Source organism: Clytia hemisphaerica, unplaced genomic scaffold, assembly GCF_902728285.1.
Source record: "Clytia hemisphaerica strain Z4C2 unplaced genomic scaffold, Clytia hemisphaerica genome assembly, whole genome shotgun sequence".
Taxonomy (NCBI): Eukaryota; Metazoa; Cnidaria; class Hydrozoa; order Leptothecata; family Clytiidae; genus Clytia; species Clytia hemisphaerica.
In genome coordinates this window covers 1636740-1653519 of record NW_027104175.1, presented here as the reverse complement: position 1 = coordinate 1653519, position 16780 = coordinate 1636740, and the positions used below count along the sequence as shown (strand labels likewise).

General features: G+C 38.9%; 3 protein-coding genes across 3 annotated transcripts in view; all 3 read left to right on the top strand.

Moving 5' to 3' along the window:
• LOC136814452 (uncharacterized) overlaps positions 1–16780 on the top strand; it is a 792139-nt gene that overhangs the window by 259093 nt on the left and 516266 nt on the right. The window lies entirely within an intron of this gene.
• LOC136814499 (uncharacterized) lies at positions 8592–10223 on the top strand. The gene is made up of 2 exons (XM_067071054.1): positions 8592–9055; positions 9329–10223. The coding sequence occupies exons 1-2, from the start codon at positions 8592–8594 to the stop codon at positions 10221–10223; spliced, it is 1359 nt and encodes a 452-aa protein (XP_066927155.1).
• On the top strand, positions 10220–14096 carry LOC136814497 (uncharacterized). The gene is made up of 2 exons (XM_067071052.1): positions 10220–12186; positions 12377–14096. The coding sequence occupies exons 1-2, from the start codon at positions 10220–10222 to the stop codon at positions 14094–14096; spliced, it is 3687 nt and encodes a 1228-aa protein (XP_066927153.1).

The window sequence follows — 16780 nt, the reverse complement described above, 5'->3', positions numbered from 1 at the left end:
GTAGTGTATTGATAGATTTGATCAAGATTTTCTCTGACTCCGATGCCCCACGTTTAGCTCTCTCACCTGCCTTGATGCTAAAATTTCGATAACAATCTGCCACAAAGTCGACTCTGGTATATCCTTTTGGTAAAGATGATACCAATCGAGTGACCAGATCTCCAAATGTCTTCGCTTTTCCTTTAGATGTGGTGCGATACTGGGCAATTAGATCCACAATAAATGTATCGCATGTGCGGTCTCCAGAACTTGGTATAAGAGACGGTAGAATGATTTTGATCAGCTGGCTTTTGGAATTACTCCTTTTTGTTCCATCGGGAAAGGCCCGGCTGAGCGGAACTGGGCATAATGGAAACGATAAGACATTGGCAAAGTCGATAGGACTCTGGAGCTTGGTTGAAATATGTAGAAGTTTGCCAAGAATGTCTTGATTGACTCTTATGACATCCTTTGCTTGGTCTTTTTTCTTACGTTTTACCTGCTGCTGCTTGAAGAGAGTTGGCTTTTGTTTGGTGATTGGATGGTGGAAAGGTGTTTTATTTGATCGAATCCTTTCCTCAAGAAAAACATCCATCAAAAGCTTCCCTTGATTTTTTATGTCGAGCAGCTTCTGCACATCGCCTTAGTATCTCTTACCAGAGCTTAGATTGTATACTTCTTCATCTTCGAGAAAAATACTGAAAGGGCTCCAATAGTCGTTTTCGAGAACGTTGATTACTTGCGAAACCTGCACTTCTGACTTCTTGATTTCTTTTGGACGAAGCGGCTTGTAAGCATTTGTTTTCTTGAGACCAGCCATATCCAAAAGGTCTCTGGTGATTATAGCTAGACTTGGTCGATTCAAACACCATTTGGTGACGTTATTATGGTTGCTGGAATAGCCTTTGACTCCACCTAAAATTAATAAATTCAAGGAATGATCTTTAAAAAGTGTCCTGAATGTCTTGAATAACTGAATACATATAAGAAGTTGAAATAATTCGTCAATTATATCGATTATTATGTGGAACAGGATACCTGCAGTTTTGGCATCTCTGTTGATAGTTTGTTCTCCTCTTTGATCACATGCAGTTGTTAAAGGATATCTCTCCTGAGCTTGAATCGATAAACCATTTTTCACTAGTTCACTGTATTCATCTGGTTTTGTAGCTTTCAAATTCTCCATTTGTGACACGTAATACGAACCATACCTAAAAAATAGCAATTGCGAAGAACCGAAACATCAATAAATGAGCGATCTTAATATAAATAAAAGTCTGGTTGGGTGTTAAGGATTAGGTATCATGGGTTAATCATCAAATCTCATCAAACCCACCTGGCATAGTTGCGTTTATTCATGATGAAATACATAGGGATGAATTCTTTCCAACAAAATAACAACGTACCTCCAGATCATTTTCTTGAATGGCAGTTTGTGCCATCACTTGATATCTCATCAAATCCATATACATTAACCAAAACTGGGCTGTTTTACCAAGATCTCCTTGCCTTGCTGATTCACGGAAGGTGTCGTACTTGTTTGTAAAGTTGTCATCGATGGTAAGGCTTTCAGGCAATTCTTCCATGGTGATTTCATCCAGCACATTGGGAATGTCAGGTCTTTTGGTTACAAGAAACCGTGTCAAGAAGAGATGCTCCAATGCTTCTGAGAATATGCTTTGCATGAACCATGCTCGATTGTAGTGTGACCCAGCAAGTGCACCGTGCAAGCTTCCAGATGTACATAGATTTGACTCAAACACGGCATCTTCAAAGCCAGAGCCAGCAACAAGTGATCCAATAATCTGAAGATTAAAAGGATAAAATCAGCCTATGTGTAGCTTTTCCCATAAAATAAGAAACCCAAACAGACAATTGATTCCACCATCGAAAAAAAATTAAAAAGTAAAAACGAAGGAAGACTTCATTCAACAAGTACCTGAAAATTTTCCTTGAGAAAATGGAAACTTCCGAGATGGATGATGATGTTTTTGAACAAGACAGGATTATTCCAGATGACCAAATAGGCGTTGATTGCAGCTCCAACATCCAAAGTGATATTGACAGATGGCATATTGACTTGTTCTGCCAGACTTTGAAGATACTTCATATAACGTTGAATGGTTTTGTAGTCGGTTACTTTTGAATTCAATGGTGTCAGATACGTCTCACTGGTTTTGCTGAGTTGTGGTTTCTTAGTTTTTCTATGTTCAAGTTTAAATCCTTTGAAGATTGGAATCAATTGATCAACAGAGTATATCTTTCTTAAATAAATCCAAATGAGGTAGGCGTTGTTAAAATCAGTTGAATTTGTTGTAATTTCAGATATTTCGGTGAGTGTTAGAGGTGGCTCTTGTTTTTTGTTAACAGGTAAGGTATCAATGTTGATATCCTCGATAAAAAGTTGACGGCTTTTTTTCCTTGGTACAAAAGTTTTATAAGCTCGGTTGGTTCCATTTTTGTTTGGATTCTGAAAAGCAACCATATGGGTCGTGTTGATAGAACCTCCACCAGACTGCTTATCAATCAGGACATCAATCAGTTATCCACCCAGAAGTGAGAGAAAATTGCTACTTCACGGATAATTGGTTGGATCGGTAGTGTGAAACCAAGTTTAGCTTTTTCTTGAGCAACCTCAGCATATGCAGTTTCCACATCGCAAACATAGTTATAGCTGACACAGCTTCCGAATTTGGAGAGGATCTCAATAAGATCTCTTGATCCGGTTAGACTGTGAAGACCTAGTCCGAGTAGGAAATGTTTTTTGAGTGGCACCCGACGGTTGAGTACGTTAAAAACAATATCCTGTGACAGACAATCAACAATTCTTTCAATGTTTGGTGTACGATTACTACTTGCAGGCTGTAAAAGCGATCTAACAAATCGTTTGTACGATTTGTGGTGGTTGAAGTTCAACTGAATTGAATCTGTTTGGGTCTGGTGGCCACTCTTCCATTGAAAACGACTCAAACTTTTCAAAAACACTTCTTCTTAAAATCTTTGCAGCGTGTTTAACTGTTTGCTCTTCAGAATTTAAGACGGTATCAGCGGTAAAATACTCGCTTGATATTACAATTTCACACAGCGTTTTGTTTTGTTGACTAAGAAAACATATCTGATCACCAAAATCATCTTTTAAACGTGCCTTAAGTTTGTTTCTATAAATTGAAGAACCAATTCCTATTGCATAAATTTCATGCAAAAGTTTCATTGATGCAGGTTTCTTATCCTGAATGATTGAATCAACAACATATCGCTTTACGCCTTCATAATTCGATTTAGAATACGATGAAGTTTCTTCTTGGTTTTGATGTTCTTGTTGCTGTGATGCATCTTTGCTAGATTGAACGTTGCCTTGATAATAATCTAGAGTCAAATCGTTAAAACATGGATTATGAACATGAAATTCTCTTGCCACAATATCTAAATACGCAATTTCTCGGTATAATTCTTGTCTCTTGTCTTTGGCTGCATTTTTGATAGCTGTTGCCGTGTTTTGAGTTAAAATTTTGTATGGGGTGTAACGTTTTTTTCTATGCTGTTTCCTATAGCTTCCACATAATTGACAAACATTCGGATATATAAAACTAGAGCCTGAAGATAGTCCTGTAGGATGGCTTGACAATCGAAGTGATTTACGTGTTGGTTGAGACGGATCATCGCCCTCTGTCGAATAACGCTTATCTCCAACAATAGCTGTGAACCTAAAAAAAGAAAAAATAATCCCAATTAGATTTTTCCGCTTTAAAACTTTTGATGACCCTTTAACAAGAAATTAATGATTATGCTTTAGACAAAGTTTCTACATCAAAGAAAAAACTTACAATTTGTAACATGGACGAGAGTGAAACCACTGTTTCTCAAGATCGAAATCTTGAGGAATTTGGTTGATTTGATGTTGATGAAGATTGGTGCCACCAAGTTCTTCACGTTTTTGTTTTGCTTTTGTCAAGCATTCGATGTTTGTGTCAGATAGTGTTTTGATTTCACTGTAGCTTGATCTATCAGGATAATGGCAAATACATTCAAGATTTTCATTTTTCTTTGCTTTACTCATTTTTTTTACTAGAAAACAAAACAAATTGGTCATTAGTGTTAACGATACCAGAGCACTTCTAAGTCTTGATATAGCTGAGAGGCCTGTATCGACTTATGCTAAATTTTCCAAAGCTTGAATTGTTGAAAAAAAGTTTCTAAATTATCCAGAATTATCATCAGAAAACAGTGTCCATCTAGTTATGGCAAAATCTTAAAAAAACTCAAAATTTGAGAATTCTGGTCTGTAAAATATCTCTTAGTATAGACTTTTTCTTTCAAATTTTTCAGAAATCATTCCTAGTTATATGACTAGCTTTTTGTAAAATTAGAACACAATCAGATGAGTCATTTGCAAGATATAACATTTTTCAGACACCAACCCTAGGCAAGAGAATTTTCAACTTTGAAGCTCCAGACTACCTAAGGGGCCTAAAATGGCACTTTTACTCTGCTTTTTGTGATGAAATTGCACAGATTCGTTGTTCATGGGTAAAGGTTCCCAAAAAAATCAAAATAATGAGAAAATAATGAGAAAATTTTCTGTAAGAAAAAATGATTTAGCCATTTTTCGGAAAAATCATGAAAAAAAAGCAAAAAATTAAATATTCCGGTCTGTAAATTATGACTGACTGGGTTAAAATTTCTGAAATTTTGCATGAATTATTTCTAGTTATATAGCTACTCGTTTGCAAATTTAAAAATAAATCGAAAGAATATTTTTCGAGATATGGCATATTTTCGTGACCAACCCCAGGCTAGAAATATCGTAAATTTTGTGCTACCGACCCCTGAAAGACCCCCTGTAGAACCTGCAATCAAGGTCATAATATATTGAGAATTTTGGCTATTTTAACGTTTTTCAAGATTTAAAGTTCTGGCGAGAAAGTCGATTTTTGGCTATCTTTTTAATTTAATCGAATATTTCAATTTGGGAGGGGTTGGTAGACTTCCAGGCTATATTCTGAGTCTTATTGGACTATTTTTGAACTTTTGGATCCTCAGATCCTAAGGTCCTAAGTCTTAAGTCTCATGTTAAAACTCAGAGTTAAAACTCTACCCTTCCAACCTACTTTAGAGCACTTACAAATCGATTGTGGTTCAAAAACTTCCCGGTGGATTTCCCTTTTTTCTCAAATATTATGACCTTGATTGTCTTCGAAAATTAAAAATGCCGATTTCTGCTCTGCGGGGGGTCTAAAATTAGGAGAAAACCCCAAAAATTTGAAAATTACCGTTTTCCGACCATTTTGAAGCATTTTCAATAGGTCAAAATCAGTTTTTGGTGAAATATTTCACTTTTTGATAAGGTCCCGTTTACAGAAATCTAAAAATGCCAATATTTGAGAAAATTTTCAATTTTTTAAAAGTTTTTGGCTGTTAAACCGAAGAAAGGGATATTTTTAACCGGGAAATATGACTTAAGTTTGAAATTAGACCCCCAGCAGAGCAGAATTTGGCATTTTTGATTTCCAAAGACAATCAAGGTCATAATATATTGAGAATTTTGGCTATTTTAACGTTTTTCAAGATTTAAAGTTCTGGCGAGAAAGTCGATTTTTGGCTATCTTTTTAATTTAATCGAATATTTCAATTTGGGAGGGGTTGGCAGACTTCCAGGCTATATTCTGAGTCTTATTGGACTATTTTTGAACTTTTGGATCCTGAGATCCTAAGGTCCTAAGTCTTAAGTCTCATGTTAAAACTCAGAGTTAAAACTCTACCCTTCCAACCTACTTTAGAGCACTTACAAATCGATTGTGGTTCAAAAACTTCCCGGTGGATTTCCCTTTTTTCTCAAATATTATGACCTTGATTGTGAAAGCCACCAATTTAGCCCGTAAACCACCTGGTTTCATAAATACTATATATAAGAGCACCCAAAAATCAATATGACACATTTTCTATCAAAAGGTGGCGCGACGGCGAGTCTTTGCCTGGTCTATACACAATCTAGGTGACCATACAGATTGAGCATATTCCAGATGAGGTTGAACAAAGGTGGTATACAGTGTGTAAAGTGTCCTGGGACATAATTCCTCGAAGCCTCTTCTGATCACACCGAGAATTGAGTTTGCTTTCTTGACCTGTTTCGATATGTGCTCTTCAAAGGTAATATCGGAGTCGATCAGCACACCTATATCCTTTTCAAGGGAAACGTGTTCAAGTTGGTTTCCATCTAACGAGTATGGGTGTGCATGGATGATGTTCTCGAATTTCCCAAGAGTTAGTAAGTGGCATTTATCTGGATGGAATTTTAAAAGCCATTTTCTCGACCAATTTTCCAGTTCATTGATGTCCTGTTGGATTGTCAAAGAATCCTCGATTGAGTTGATCTCTTTGACTATCTTCCTATCATCGGCAAATAGAAAAATAGATGAGAAGACGTTGTCCGGGAGGTCATTGATATAGATAACAAAGAGAAGTGGTCCAAGGACACTGTATTGTTCTTATTTCAGTGAAAAAGTCTCTTTCTAGACAGCTTATGTGAGTAATTCTGGTATACATATACACACAAAAGAAAGTACACTATATCTCTCTTGTTGATTGATTTGTGTCACTCTTGTTTTATCATTTTTTGAAAAATGACAGTTTTATTCTTATTGACTGATTAAAACTCACCCTAGAGGGTATTCTTTAGGGTATTCTTAGGATTTGGCCAATTTTCACCCTGATATTCTTATAAGATATTCTTATATAAAAAAGTGTGTACTAGAGGCTACCAAGTTGCTAAAAAAATTCTGTAAATTTACCTTTCCCGTAATTCAAACTTCCCGGAAAAAATGTGCGCTCCACCGCCGTATTAACGCTTGGTAGAGGTAACTCGCATGCAAGGAGATTTTTACCTGCAATGTGGGTTCAGTCTGATTGGCCGGTTTTTGGTGTATCACTAAGGCAAAGGGAAGTTAGGTATTCAAAATTCGATGCGGCAAAATTTCATTATTCATTATTCATTATTTCACCATAATCTCTCCCATGTAAAAGATCGAATGTAAACAGCAGTAGAACGTCTTCATTTTGTACCGACGCGCGCTCGTATCCTTTATTTCACATTGGGCATGCGAGTAGCGATGATACACTGTATCCTTTGCTTCACATTGGGCGCACGTGTGGCATTGATACATCGTATCATTTGTTTCACATTGGGCGCGCAAGTGGCGATGATACAAAGCGTGTAGATGAAATCAGTTGCATGAAGGCTTCCAGAGACAATGCGTAGACGGAGGCGATAGCCTCACAACTTCATGCCGTTCAGAACCATTGGTAAGCCATGTATTGATGTTTCTCATATTTGGACTGAAAAAAAAAAAAGCAATAATGAAAAGTGGTAGCTCAAACACACGCAGACGGGTAACGGTAAACTAATACCTGACTTCCCTTCGCCTAAACAGAACTTTCCTACGCATTTTGATAATTTTCAATACACTCGCATAATTTATGGAATACAATGGCTCAGAAAAACCACTTTGCTAAGGAAAAGGAATCTGAAAACATAAGATCCTCAAAAATAAAATGGCAGTTATCTGAATTTGTATCCATGTGGCTAATGTTTTGATGTGGTTTTTAGTAGTAGTTTTAAAAAGTTTTTAGCGCTTGCTAAAAGAGATTAATGATGTGTGTTTACCTAGGTTTCCAAGTCTTTCAACAAGGGCTCACACACAGACTGTGTGCAGCGCCGGCCAGATGTGGGGGTTACTCCTTTGCTTTAGGTTGGCCAGCATTATTTGGGCTATATGCAAAATATTCCAAAAATGTTTATTTTCTAGAGGGCTCTGTTACTGCTGTATGTAGGCAACATATAGACGTGACGTCAGGTATCCCTTGAGACGTCCTTCCATTAGTAATTATTTTCTTTATTCAGAATGCACGGTAATTAGTTTTGATAGTAATTGATTTTTGCGTGCATTCTTTGTACAGTCTTTTCTACATTTGCGTTCTCGTTTTTGATTCGCCCTTTTTTTCTGATTGACTCCTGATTCGTTGATTTATCAGTGACGTTTTTCTGCTCATTTCAGTTTTTGAGACTTACGAATTTTTGAGATGTGAGATGTTTTTTATGTTTTCATGAGTGAGGATCGTCGTGTTGTGGGAGTGAATTTCGACAGTGATTTTAGTGAGTATTTTATTTCCATATAATTTTTTGTATATATTCCTAGCCAGCCAGAACCTGTATTATTTCCAGTGTTAGGGTTTCCTTTCTGGCATACATGCATTTTCTGGTGGCACATTGCCTTTAATTTTTGACGTGACTTTTTTGAGGTATTTTTCTCTTTGGGTAGTCTTTGTGCCACCCACGTTTGTTATTTTTTTGGAGAGTCTCTCTATTTATCTGAGCCTTTTTGGAGACCATTTTCAGGCAGCAGGCCTTTCATATTTTCGACATAGATATTTGAAGCATTTTGTAGAATTTCTTACCTTTTTCTAATTTATGGCTATTTGTGATTTTTTAGCCTGATTTCTAATGTCAAGAATCGTGTTCTGAAATCCTATCGTCATTCGTCAGCGCCCCTTCGATTTAAGGCCGCTACAGTAAAATCACTTACCACGACTACCAGGACGACCTTTGATCACTCGACATGTCGTATGTTCCCCCGAAACGCAGTGCCCGACCCACCGAGAAAGGTCGATTGTGGCAGCTAGATGAAAATCAGGGGAAAAGAAGCAAAATTGAACGCAAGCTCCGAAATAAAATGAAGTCCATACAAGAAGCGATAGACGCCGAAAATGAAGAGTTGGCAAGAGCAGAGATGGCAGCCACAGACCTTCTTTTCAAAGACTTTATGGAGCTACATGCAAAGTGCATGATGCTGATGAATGAAGACGCCGAGCTCTTACTGTCAGAGTCGTTTGCTGACAGGGTCGATAGAGACGTTCATAAACTTAAAAGGAAGTTTTACGATTTCATAAATCAGCACCCCGAACCTCAATACGCTGGAGATGAGACCAGCAACAAATCCCTCGAAAGATCGAAAACACCCAGCGAAGTATCAAATTCAAACAGGAGATTGAGCCCACGATCGAGTCGCAGGGCCAGTGCCAAGTCAGGCAGTTCTTCTTCGTGTCAAAAGAAGACCTCATCAGGAAGGAAGCCATCAATCACAATACAGTGCTAGACAAGCAGCCCTCGAAGAAAGAGCAAGAGTAGCCGAGTTGGAGATCGAAGAGTCTTTTATACAGTTCCAAGAAGAGGCTCGCAAAAAGGAAAAGCTTTTGACCAAACAAATGGAGCTCGCCAAAGCAAAAGCCAGATTGAGAGTGTTTGAACAAGAGGATGAGGAGGAACGTAGTCAAGCCTTATCTTCGATACCGGTAGAGACAAAGAAATCAAAGAAATCCTTGTTGAGAAATATCTTTATAGACAATCGACACCTACGAACTCTAACCCAAATTTTCTTGAGAACTTCAATGATCAGTCCTCCATAGACAACCAACGTGAATCACGTGACCATCAACCTTCACGTGATAATCAACCTTCATATGCTCAACAACTCTCACGTGATCAACAACCTTCACGTGACCAGCAACCTTCACGTGACCAGCAATCTTCACGTGACCAGCAACCTTCACGTGATCAGCAACCTTCACGTGACCAGCAACCTTCACGTGACCAGCAACCTTCATGTAATCAGCAACCTTCACGTGACCAGCAACCTTCACGTGACCAGCAACCTTCATGTAATCAGCAACATCCTCCTAGGAAACCACATCCACCGCGTGTTCCACATCCTACAAGGACCTCCAGAATCCATCGTACTACAGATGATCAACAGATGTCGTCGTGGAGTCAGCACGCTTCTCCTACGTATCCTACAAACAATCAGCTTTCACAGCCCATAGTGCAACAAACGCCAACAGCAAACGAAATGGTATCACTTATTCAAACGTTGCAGCTACCTGACGTTCAAATACAACCCTTCAAAGGAGATCCACTTGAGTTTTGGTTCTTTATGACCACATTTGAAGAATCCGTCGAAAGAAAAACCGCAGATGAATCTACCAGACTCCTTCAGTTGATAAAACACGTCGAAGGTGAACCGAAAGAGCTGATACAGGGGTGTATATATCTAACTCCTGAAACCGGATACAAGGAAGCCAAAAACATCCTCTACGAAAATTATGGAGATAAGTATCGTATCATCAATGAGTACAAGAAGCAACTTCGTTCATGGCAGAAGATCAGACCAAGTGAAGTGATACAGCCAACATGAAGAAGTTCTACGCGTTCGTCAAGAAGTTCCAAACCACCATCAACAACCAAGGCAGTTCTGACAATCCTGACATCATCCAACTTCTTCATTCAAAGCTTCCAACATTCGTTCAAGACCGTTGGAACCGCAGAGCTCATAAAATTCGCAAATCAAAACGTGAGCCGAACCTCAATCATTGGTTGATGTTGATCGAAGAAGAAATCAGCCTGTTGACCGATCCCCTCTATTCCAGAGGAGCTAACGACTCAGGAACTCAAAGAGAAAGAAGACCAATCAAACAATACCGTGTTGGTACCAACGTCACTTGCCCACAATGTTCGAAAGCCCACGACTTAGACGAATGTGTGGAATACTTGCAACACCCTGTCCATGAAAGAAGAAAGATCATCTACAAGAAAAAGCTTTGTTTCGGATGCTATGGTCCACTAACCGAGAGTCACACTATAAAGACATGCAAGAAGAAAAGAACATGCAAGATCTGCAACAGAGAACATCCTACTGGACTCCATGGTTTCGTTAGACGAAGAACCCAACCTGACAATCAACGAAATCCATCAGACAGACCAGCAGCTGATGCAACCCCACCAGCTGCAACCCCACCGGCTGAATCAACACCACCAGCCACAACAAACCCATCTGTTGGTAGCAGAAGAACATCATCGGAAGGAGTCGTAGTCAGTCTATGTGTCGTACCAGTCACGCTGCGACACAGCAATCGATCAGTAAACACCTTCGCCCTTCTTGACAGTGGCAGCCAAGCATCGTTTATTCGAGAAGATATCGTTGAAACTCTTCAAGCACCATCTACCAAAACTTCACTGAAGATAAGAACTTTGACAAGTGAACAGACCACCGATTGCAAACATGTCACAAACTTGACGGTCATCAACTTCCATAATGGTGTAAACGTCGATTTGCCATCTTGTTACACTCAAGAGGAGATTCCAATCGACGATGACGAAATACCAACACCAAACAGAATCAACCATTGGCATCATTTGAAACAGTTATGTCCATTCCTTCCACAAGACAACGAGAAAGTGCAGATCGGTATCCTTATCGGTGGTAATTGCCCAGCAGCGTTGGAACCCATCAACGTCATACCCAGCATCGACCAAGGCCCCTACGCCTTCGAGACAAGAATTGGTTGGTGTATCCTTGGGCCTATACCAGGAAGCAAGTCCAATCTTTCGTGCAACAACATTGCAGTTCACGATGTCATCCAACAGAAAGTTGCCAATCACTTCTTCACCTTCGCAACAAAGGTTTCCGACAGCTCACTTTCTAACGATCTTCTGCGAATGTATCAATACGACTTCAATGAACCAGGTGACCCTTGTCTGATACACACTCGTTCTCAAGACGATCTGAAGTTCCTTCAAATTATGAACGAAAATATCGTCAAATCAGAGAGTAACCACTATCAAATCCCTCTTCCATTCAAGAATGCGAATGTCAATCTACATAACAACAGACCACAAGCAGTTCAACGAGCAGAATGGCTAAGGAAGAAGCTACTAAACAATCCAAAGATGCGTTCTGATTACACCGACTTCATGCAGAAACTAATATCGAAAGGTTATGCCCGTCAGACAGACCATCGTGAGGAGGAGGCAGAGCAAGGCAAGATCTGGTACATCCCCCACTTCGGTGTGTATCAAGCCAGCAAACCAGACAAGATTAGAGTCGTCCTTGATTGCTCAGCATCCTATCGTGGTATGTCACTGAACAGAGAGTTGCTACAAGGACCAGATCTGATCAACAAACTTGTCGGTGTCCTGATCCGTTTTCGTCTAGAGCAAGTTGCTGTCATGGCTGACGTAGAAGCTATGTTCTACCAAGTCGACATCCCAGAAGAGCAACACACATTCCAACGATTCCTATGGTGGCCAGATGGAGATCTGCAATCAGATTTCAAAGAATACGTAATGACCACCCACAATCAAGAAGACCACCATCCCTCGTATGGAACTGACAGCTGCAAAAACGTCCACCAAAGTCGCTTGTTTAATTCGAGAAGAGTTACCAGTGTCACTTACCGACGAGTTCTTCTGGACAGACAGTGAAGTCGTACTTGGTTACATTCGAAATGAAACGCGACGTTTTCATCTGTTCGTGTCAAATCGAGTCACCACAATTCTCGATCACTCAAGACAAGATCAGTGGAGATACATCGAATCAGAAGACAACGCAGCAGACGACACCACCAGAGGACTCGACATGAAATCGATCTCAAATGACCACCGCTGGTTCAAGGGACCAAAAATCCTTCATCAACCAATGGAGGTGATCAAATCGACGAACAAGTCAATCACATTGGATCCCAAGGACCCCGAAGTCAAGGCCAATCGCATTTCCATCACTCCTACGACAGAAAAATTTATCGACAGATTGGCTAACATAACCAATAATTGGCAGAAAATTAAACGTATCCTCTGCATCATCCTTCGTTACAAGCCAAACCTACGAGCAGAAGATCTCGCCTTCGCTGAGACGAAACTGATACAACTTTCACAAAGTCAATTCTACTACGAAGAAATTGAGTGTCTCAACACCAACAAACCCATTCCAAGATCGTCATCAATTATCAAACTTGACCCATTCTTAGACGAAAACAGGATCCTACGTGTCGGTGGCAGGTTATCCAATAATTTACTACTTGACAACAACCTGAAGCATCCAATCATCCTCAGCAAAAGAAGCAAGTTCTCCCTTATGATCGCCCAACATTGTCATTCTCTCGTTCACCATGCAGGACGAGGTATCACCATCAACGAGATCAGATCAGATCGAGAGGCTACTGGATCACCAACATCAACTCAGTCGTTCGTACCCTCATCGCAAAATGTGTTCAATGTCGCAAGCTACGTGGTACAGCAACTCCTCAAAAAGATGTCTGATCTACCATCTGAGAGATTTGACGAGAGCCCTCCTTTCACAGTGTGTGGTGTAGACTACTTCGGACCCTTCATCATCAAAGAAAAAAGGAAAGAACTTAAACGTTATGGATCCCTTTTTACTTGCTTCGCTTCTCGAGCAGTCCACATTGAAGTCAGCCACTCCCTTGAAACCGATTCCTTCATTCAGTCCCTCAGAAGATTCATCGCTCGACGTGGAAACATTCGTACTATGCACTCCGATAACGGCACCAACTTCGTAGGAGCAGCAAATGAGCTTAGGAACGCTGTCCTTGAGCTTGACGATGACAAGATCAATCGATTTCTGAATCTACAAGGAGGAGATTGGATCAGATGGAAGAGGAACCCACCTTTAGCAAGTCATTTTGGAGGTGTGTGGGAAAGACAGATCAGGTCTGTAAGATCCATTCTCAATTCATTGCTATCAACTCATGGTCACAGTCTCGACGATGAATCCTTTCGTACCTTTATGTGTGAAGCAGAAGCAGTCATAAACTCCAGACCGTTGACAACTGAAACGTTGAGCGATCCATCAAGTCCACTACCGTTGTCACCTTCCAACTTACTCACCATGAAATCGAACGTCGTCGCTCCACCGCCTGGCGAGTTCAAATCAGCAGGAGTCTTTACTCGTAAACGATGGCGTCGAGTCCAACATTTACTGAACGAGTTTTGGTCGAGATGGCGCAAAGAGTACTGCCAAAACATCCAACAACGTTCCAAGTGGTTGAAAGAAAGACGTTCGTTCAAAGTCGGTGATGTCGCCCTGTTGACAGACGCATCCGATATTCGAAACGAGTGGAGATTATGTATGATCGACGAAGTCATAACAAGTACCGATGGAAATGTCAGACAAGTCGTAGTCCGGATGGCCGATGGGTCTCTGTTTAAACGTCCAGTATCGAAACTGGTCTTGTTGGTTGAAGGAGATTCCCCGCCGATGAGCCTTATATAATTGAATGAAATTTAATTGTGATGATTTTGATGTTTTATTTCGAGATGATATAAAAGGATATCTCGAGGGGAGCCAAATGTTACTGCTGTATGTAGGCAACATATAGACGTGACGTCAGGTATCCCTTGAGACGTCCTTCCATTAGTAATTATTTTCTTTATTCAGAATGCACGGTAATTAGTTTTGATAGTAATTGATTTTTGCGTGCATTCTTTGTACAGTCTTTTCTACATTTGCGTTCTCGTTTTTGATTCGCCCTTTTTTTCTGATTGACTCCTGATTCGTTGATTTATCAGTGACGTTTTTCTGCTCATTTCAGTTTTTGAGACTTACGAATTTTTGAGATGTGAGATGTTTTTTATGTTTTCATGAGTGAGGATCGTCGTGTTGTGGGAGTGAATTTCGACAGTGATTTTAGTGAGTATTTTATTTCCATATAATTTTTGTATATATTCCTAGCCAGCCAGAACCTGTATTATTTCCAGTGTTAGGGTTTCCTTTCTGGCATACATGCATTTTCTGGTGGCACATTGCCTTTAATTTTTGACGTGTCTTTTTTGAGGTATTTTTCTCTTTGGGTAGTCTTTGTGCCACCCACGTTTGTTATTTTTTCGTGAGTCTCTCTATTCATCTCAGCCTTTTTGGAGACCATTTTCAGGCAGCAGGCCTTTCATATTTTCAACATCGATATTTGAAGCATTTTGTAGAATTTCTTACATTTTTCTAATTTATGGCTATTTGTGATTTTTTAGCTGATTTCTAATGTCAAGAATCGTGTTCTGAAATCCTATCGTCATTCGTCAGCGCCCCTTCGATTTAAGGCCGCTACAGGCTCTGTTTTGCCCAAGCTTTGAATGAAAACCTCATCAATTTGATGGGCATTAGTTTTTCATAATGCGTCAGAATCTCAGAGAAGTAGAAAACCTGTTCTTGAGAAAGTGAGCATTTATATTTTAGGTGAAATGTAACAGAACTTACCCTTATTATCAAGCTTTTTCAGGGCTCCTGTTCTCAAGGGAAGGGGTGCTATGGACTTGAAACTTTGCAGAAATGTTTTTTACCACAAAAGAAATTTTTAGAAAAAAAATTACTTGACAATCGTTCAGCGTGAAACTGACAGTAGTTTATATTTTTTACTTTTACAAATAAAATTATGAAATTGATTCAACTCTTCTACATTTTGTTGGTATCTGTTTACAACGGAAATTATTTGCTTTGTTTCTAGAAAAAAAATCTGAAAAAATTGGGTTGATGATATCATCAAAAAGTTTTACATTTACTGCTGACCAGTCAAAAAGTACTCTCAACTCATTTTTGATGACAATATAATTATTTCGAATTTGAAGTTAATTGGATAACTATATCAATATGAAAAAGAAAAAGAAAATGAGTAATCAAATTTCAAAGTGCTCTTGAAAATGTTTAAAAAAGAAGATTAGAAAAAAGAAAAAATACATGTTTTCCCCGCTTTTATTTTAAGGCTGAAAACTGACAAATTGAAGATCAATACAGAATAACCGCTTAAAGAATTGCCAGGTGCTTAAAAATTGCTAGCAAAAAACCTTCATGCGAGAATGGGAGAGTTGTGACAACCCTGATCTGCCAACATTTTGCCTTGAAAACTAAATTGAATTGAAAAGTAATTTAAGCATCGATGGATACACGCTTTTTTCATAAGAATAGTGTACTTTGGATGAGGGTAGAGTATTCTCAAGAAAGTGCCAAAATTGAGGGCGAAATATTCTTAACATATTCTTACTTTTTTAGACTTGACTTTTTTACAAAAATGAGAAATGATCAATTTGAGAATTTTGGACTTTTGAGTGAACATTTGGGTTAAAATTACGTTTCTTCCTCAAAGCTTCCATTTATCTGTAACAAAGGAAGCAGTTTTTTCTGTTGACCAAATACAAATTGACTGTATTCTTATCAAATTATGCGAAATTCACCTTAGAGGGTATTCTTAGAGTATTCTTACGATTTGGTCAATTGTCACCCTGATATTCTTATAGAAACCTATCTACTTTAACCAGATTAAATTTCGCGAGATTAAATTTCGCGAGATTAAATTTCGCGAGATTAAATTTCGCGAGATAAAAAAATCGCAAAATTTTCTGGATTTAATTTCGTGAGTCAGAGTTTTGAAATATTTCACGTGGATTTAATTTCGCGAATAAGCCAGAAAACAGCTGAAAATAGTAATTTTTTGCCATAAAATGGAGACTGGAACTAGTTTCTCCGCCAAAACTAAAATTTTTAAAGTTTTGTGGTGGATTTAATTTGGCGAATCATGAATCTCACACGTGTTCGCAAGTTTTAATTTCGCAAGTTTTAATTTCTCGAAAATGGCAAAAATTCAAGAAATCACGAAATTTAATGTCGTGGAAATTAATCCGATTAAAGTAACACCGCCCAACACATATCGCCCCGCTTGAGTGACTAAGCAACACCATTTTTGACCTCTTTCGCCCTAGCAAATCGGAATCATATTATTACCGAGCTCAACATCTCTAAAAATTCATGTGTAATGAATGACCTTCAATGACTGCTTATATTTATGGCCGCCTTTCATTTAGAGATAATATGAAGCCGAGAGACATAGCTAGAAATGGCTGAAATGACCTAGCTATAAAAAGAAAAGTGTGTATCAAGCTTGGATCCCATGTGCTTCAAGTCCACTTAAA

Bases quoted from the DNA above. Each gene is read 5' to 3' on its own strand.
- LOC136814499 (XM_067071054.1), top strand. From the start codon at position 8,592: ATGTCGTATGTTCCCCCGAAACGCAGTGCCCGACCCACCGAGAAAGGT. The intron at 9,056-9,328 runs GTCAGGCAGTTC...CGATACCGGTAG, and splicing joins AGTCGCAGGGCCAGTGCCAA to AGACAAAGAAATCAAAGAAA.
- LOC136814497 (XM_067071052.1), top strand. From the start codon at position 10,220: ATGAAGAAGTTCTACGCGTTCGTCAAGAAGTTCCAAACCACCATCAAC. The intron at 12,187-12,376 runs GTATGGAACTGA...CGATCACTCAAG, and splicing joins CAAGAAGACCACCATCCCTC to ACAAGATCAGTGGAGATACA.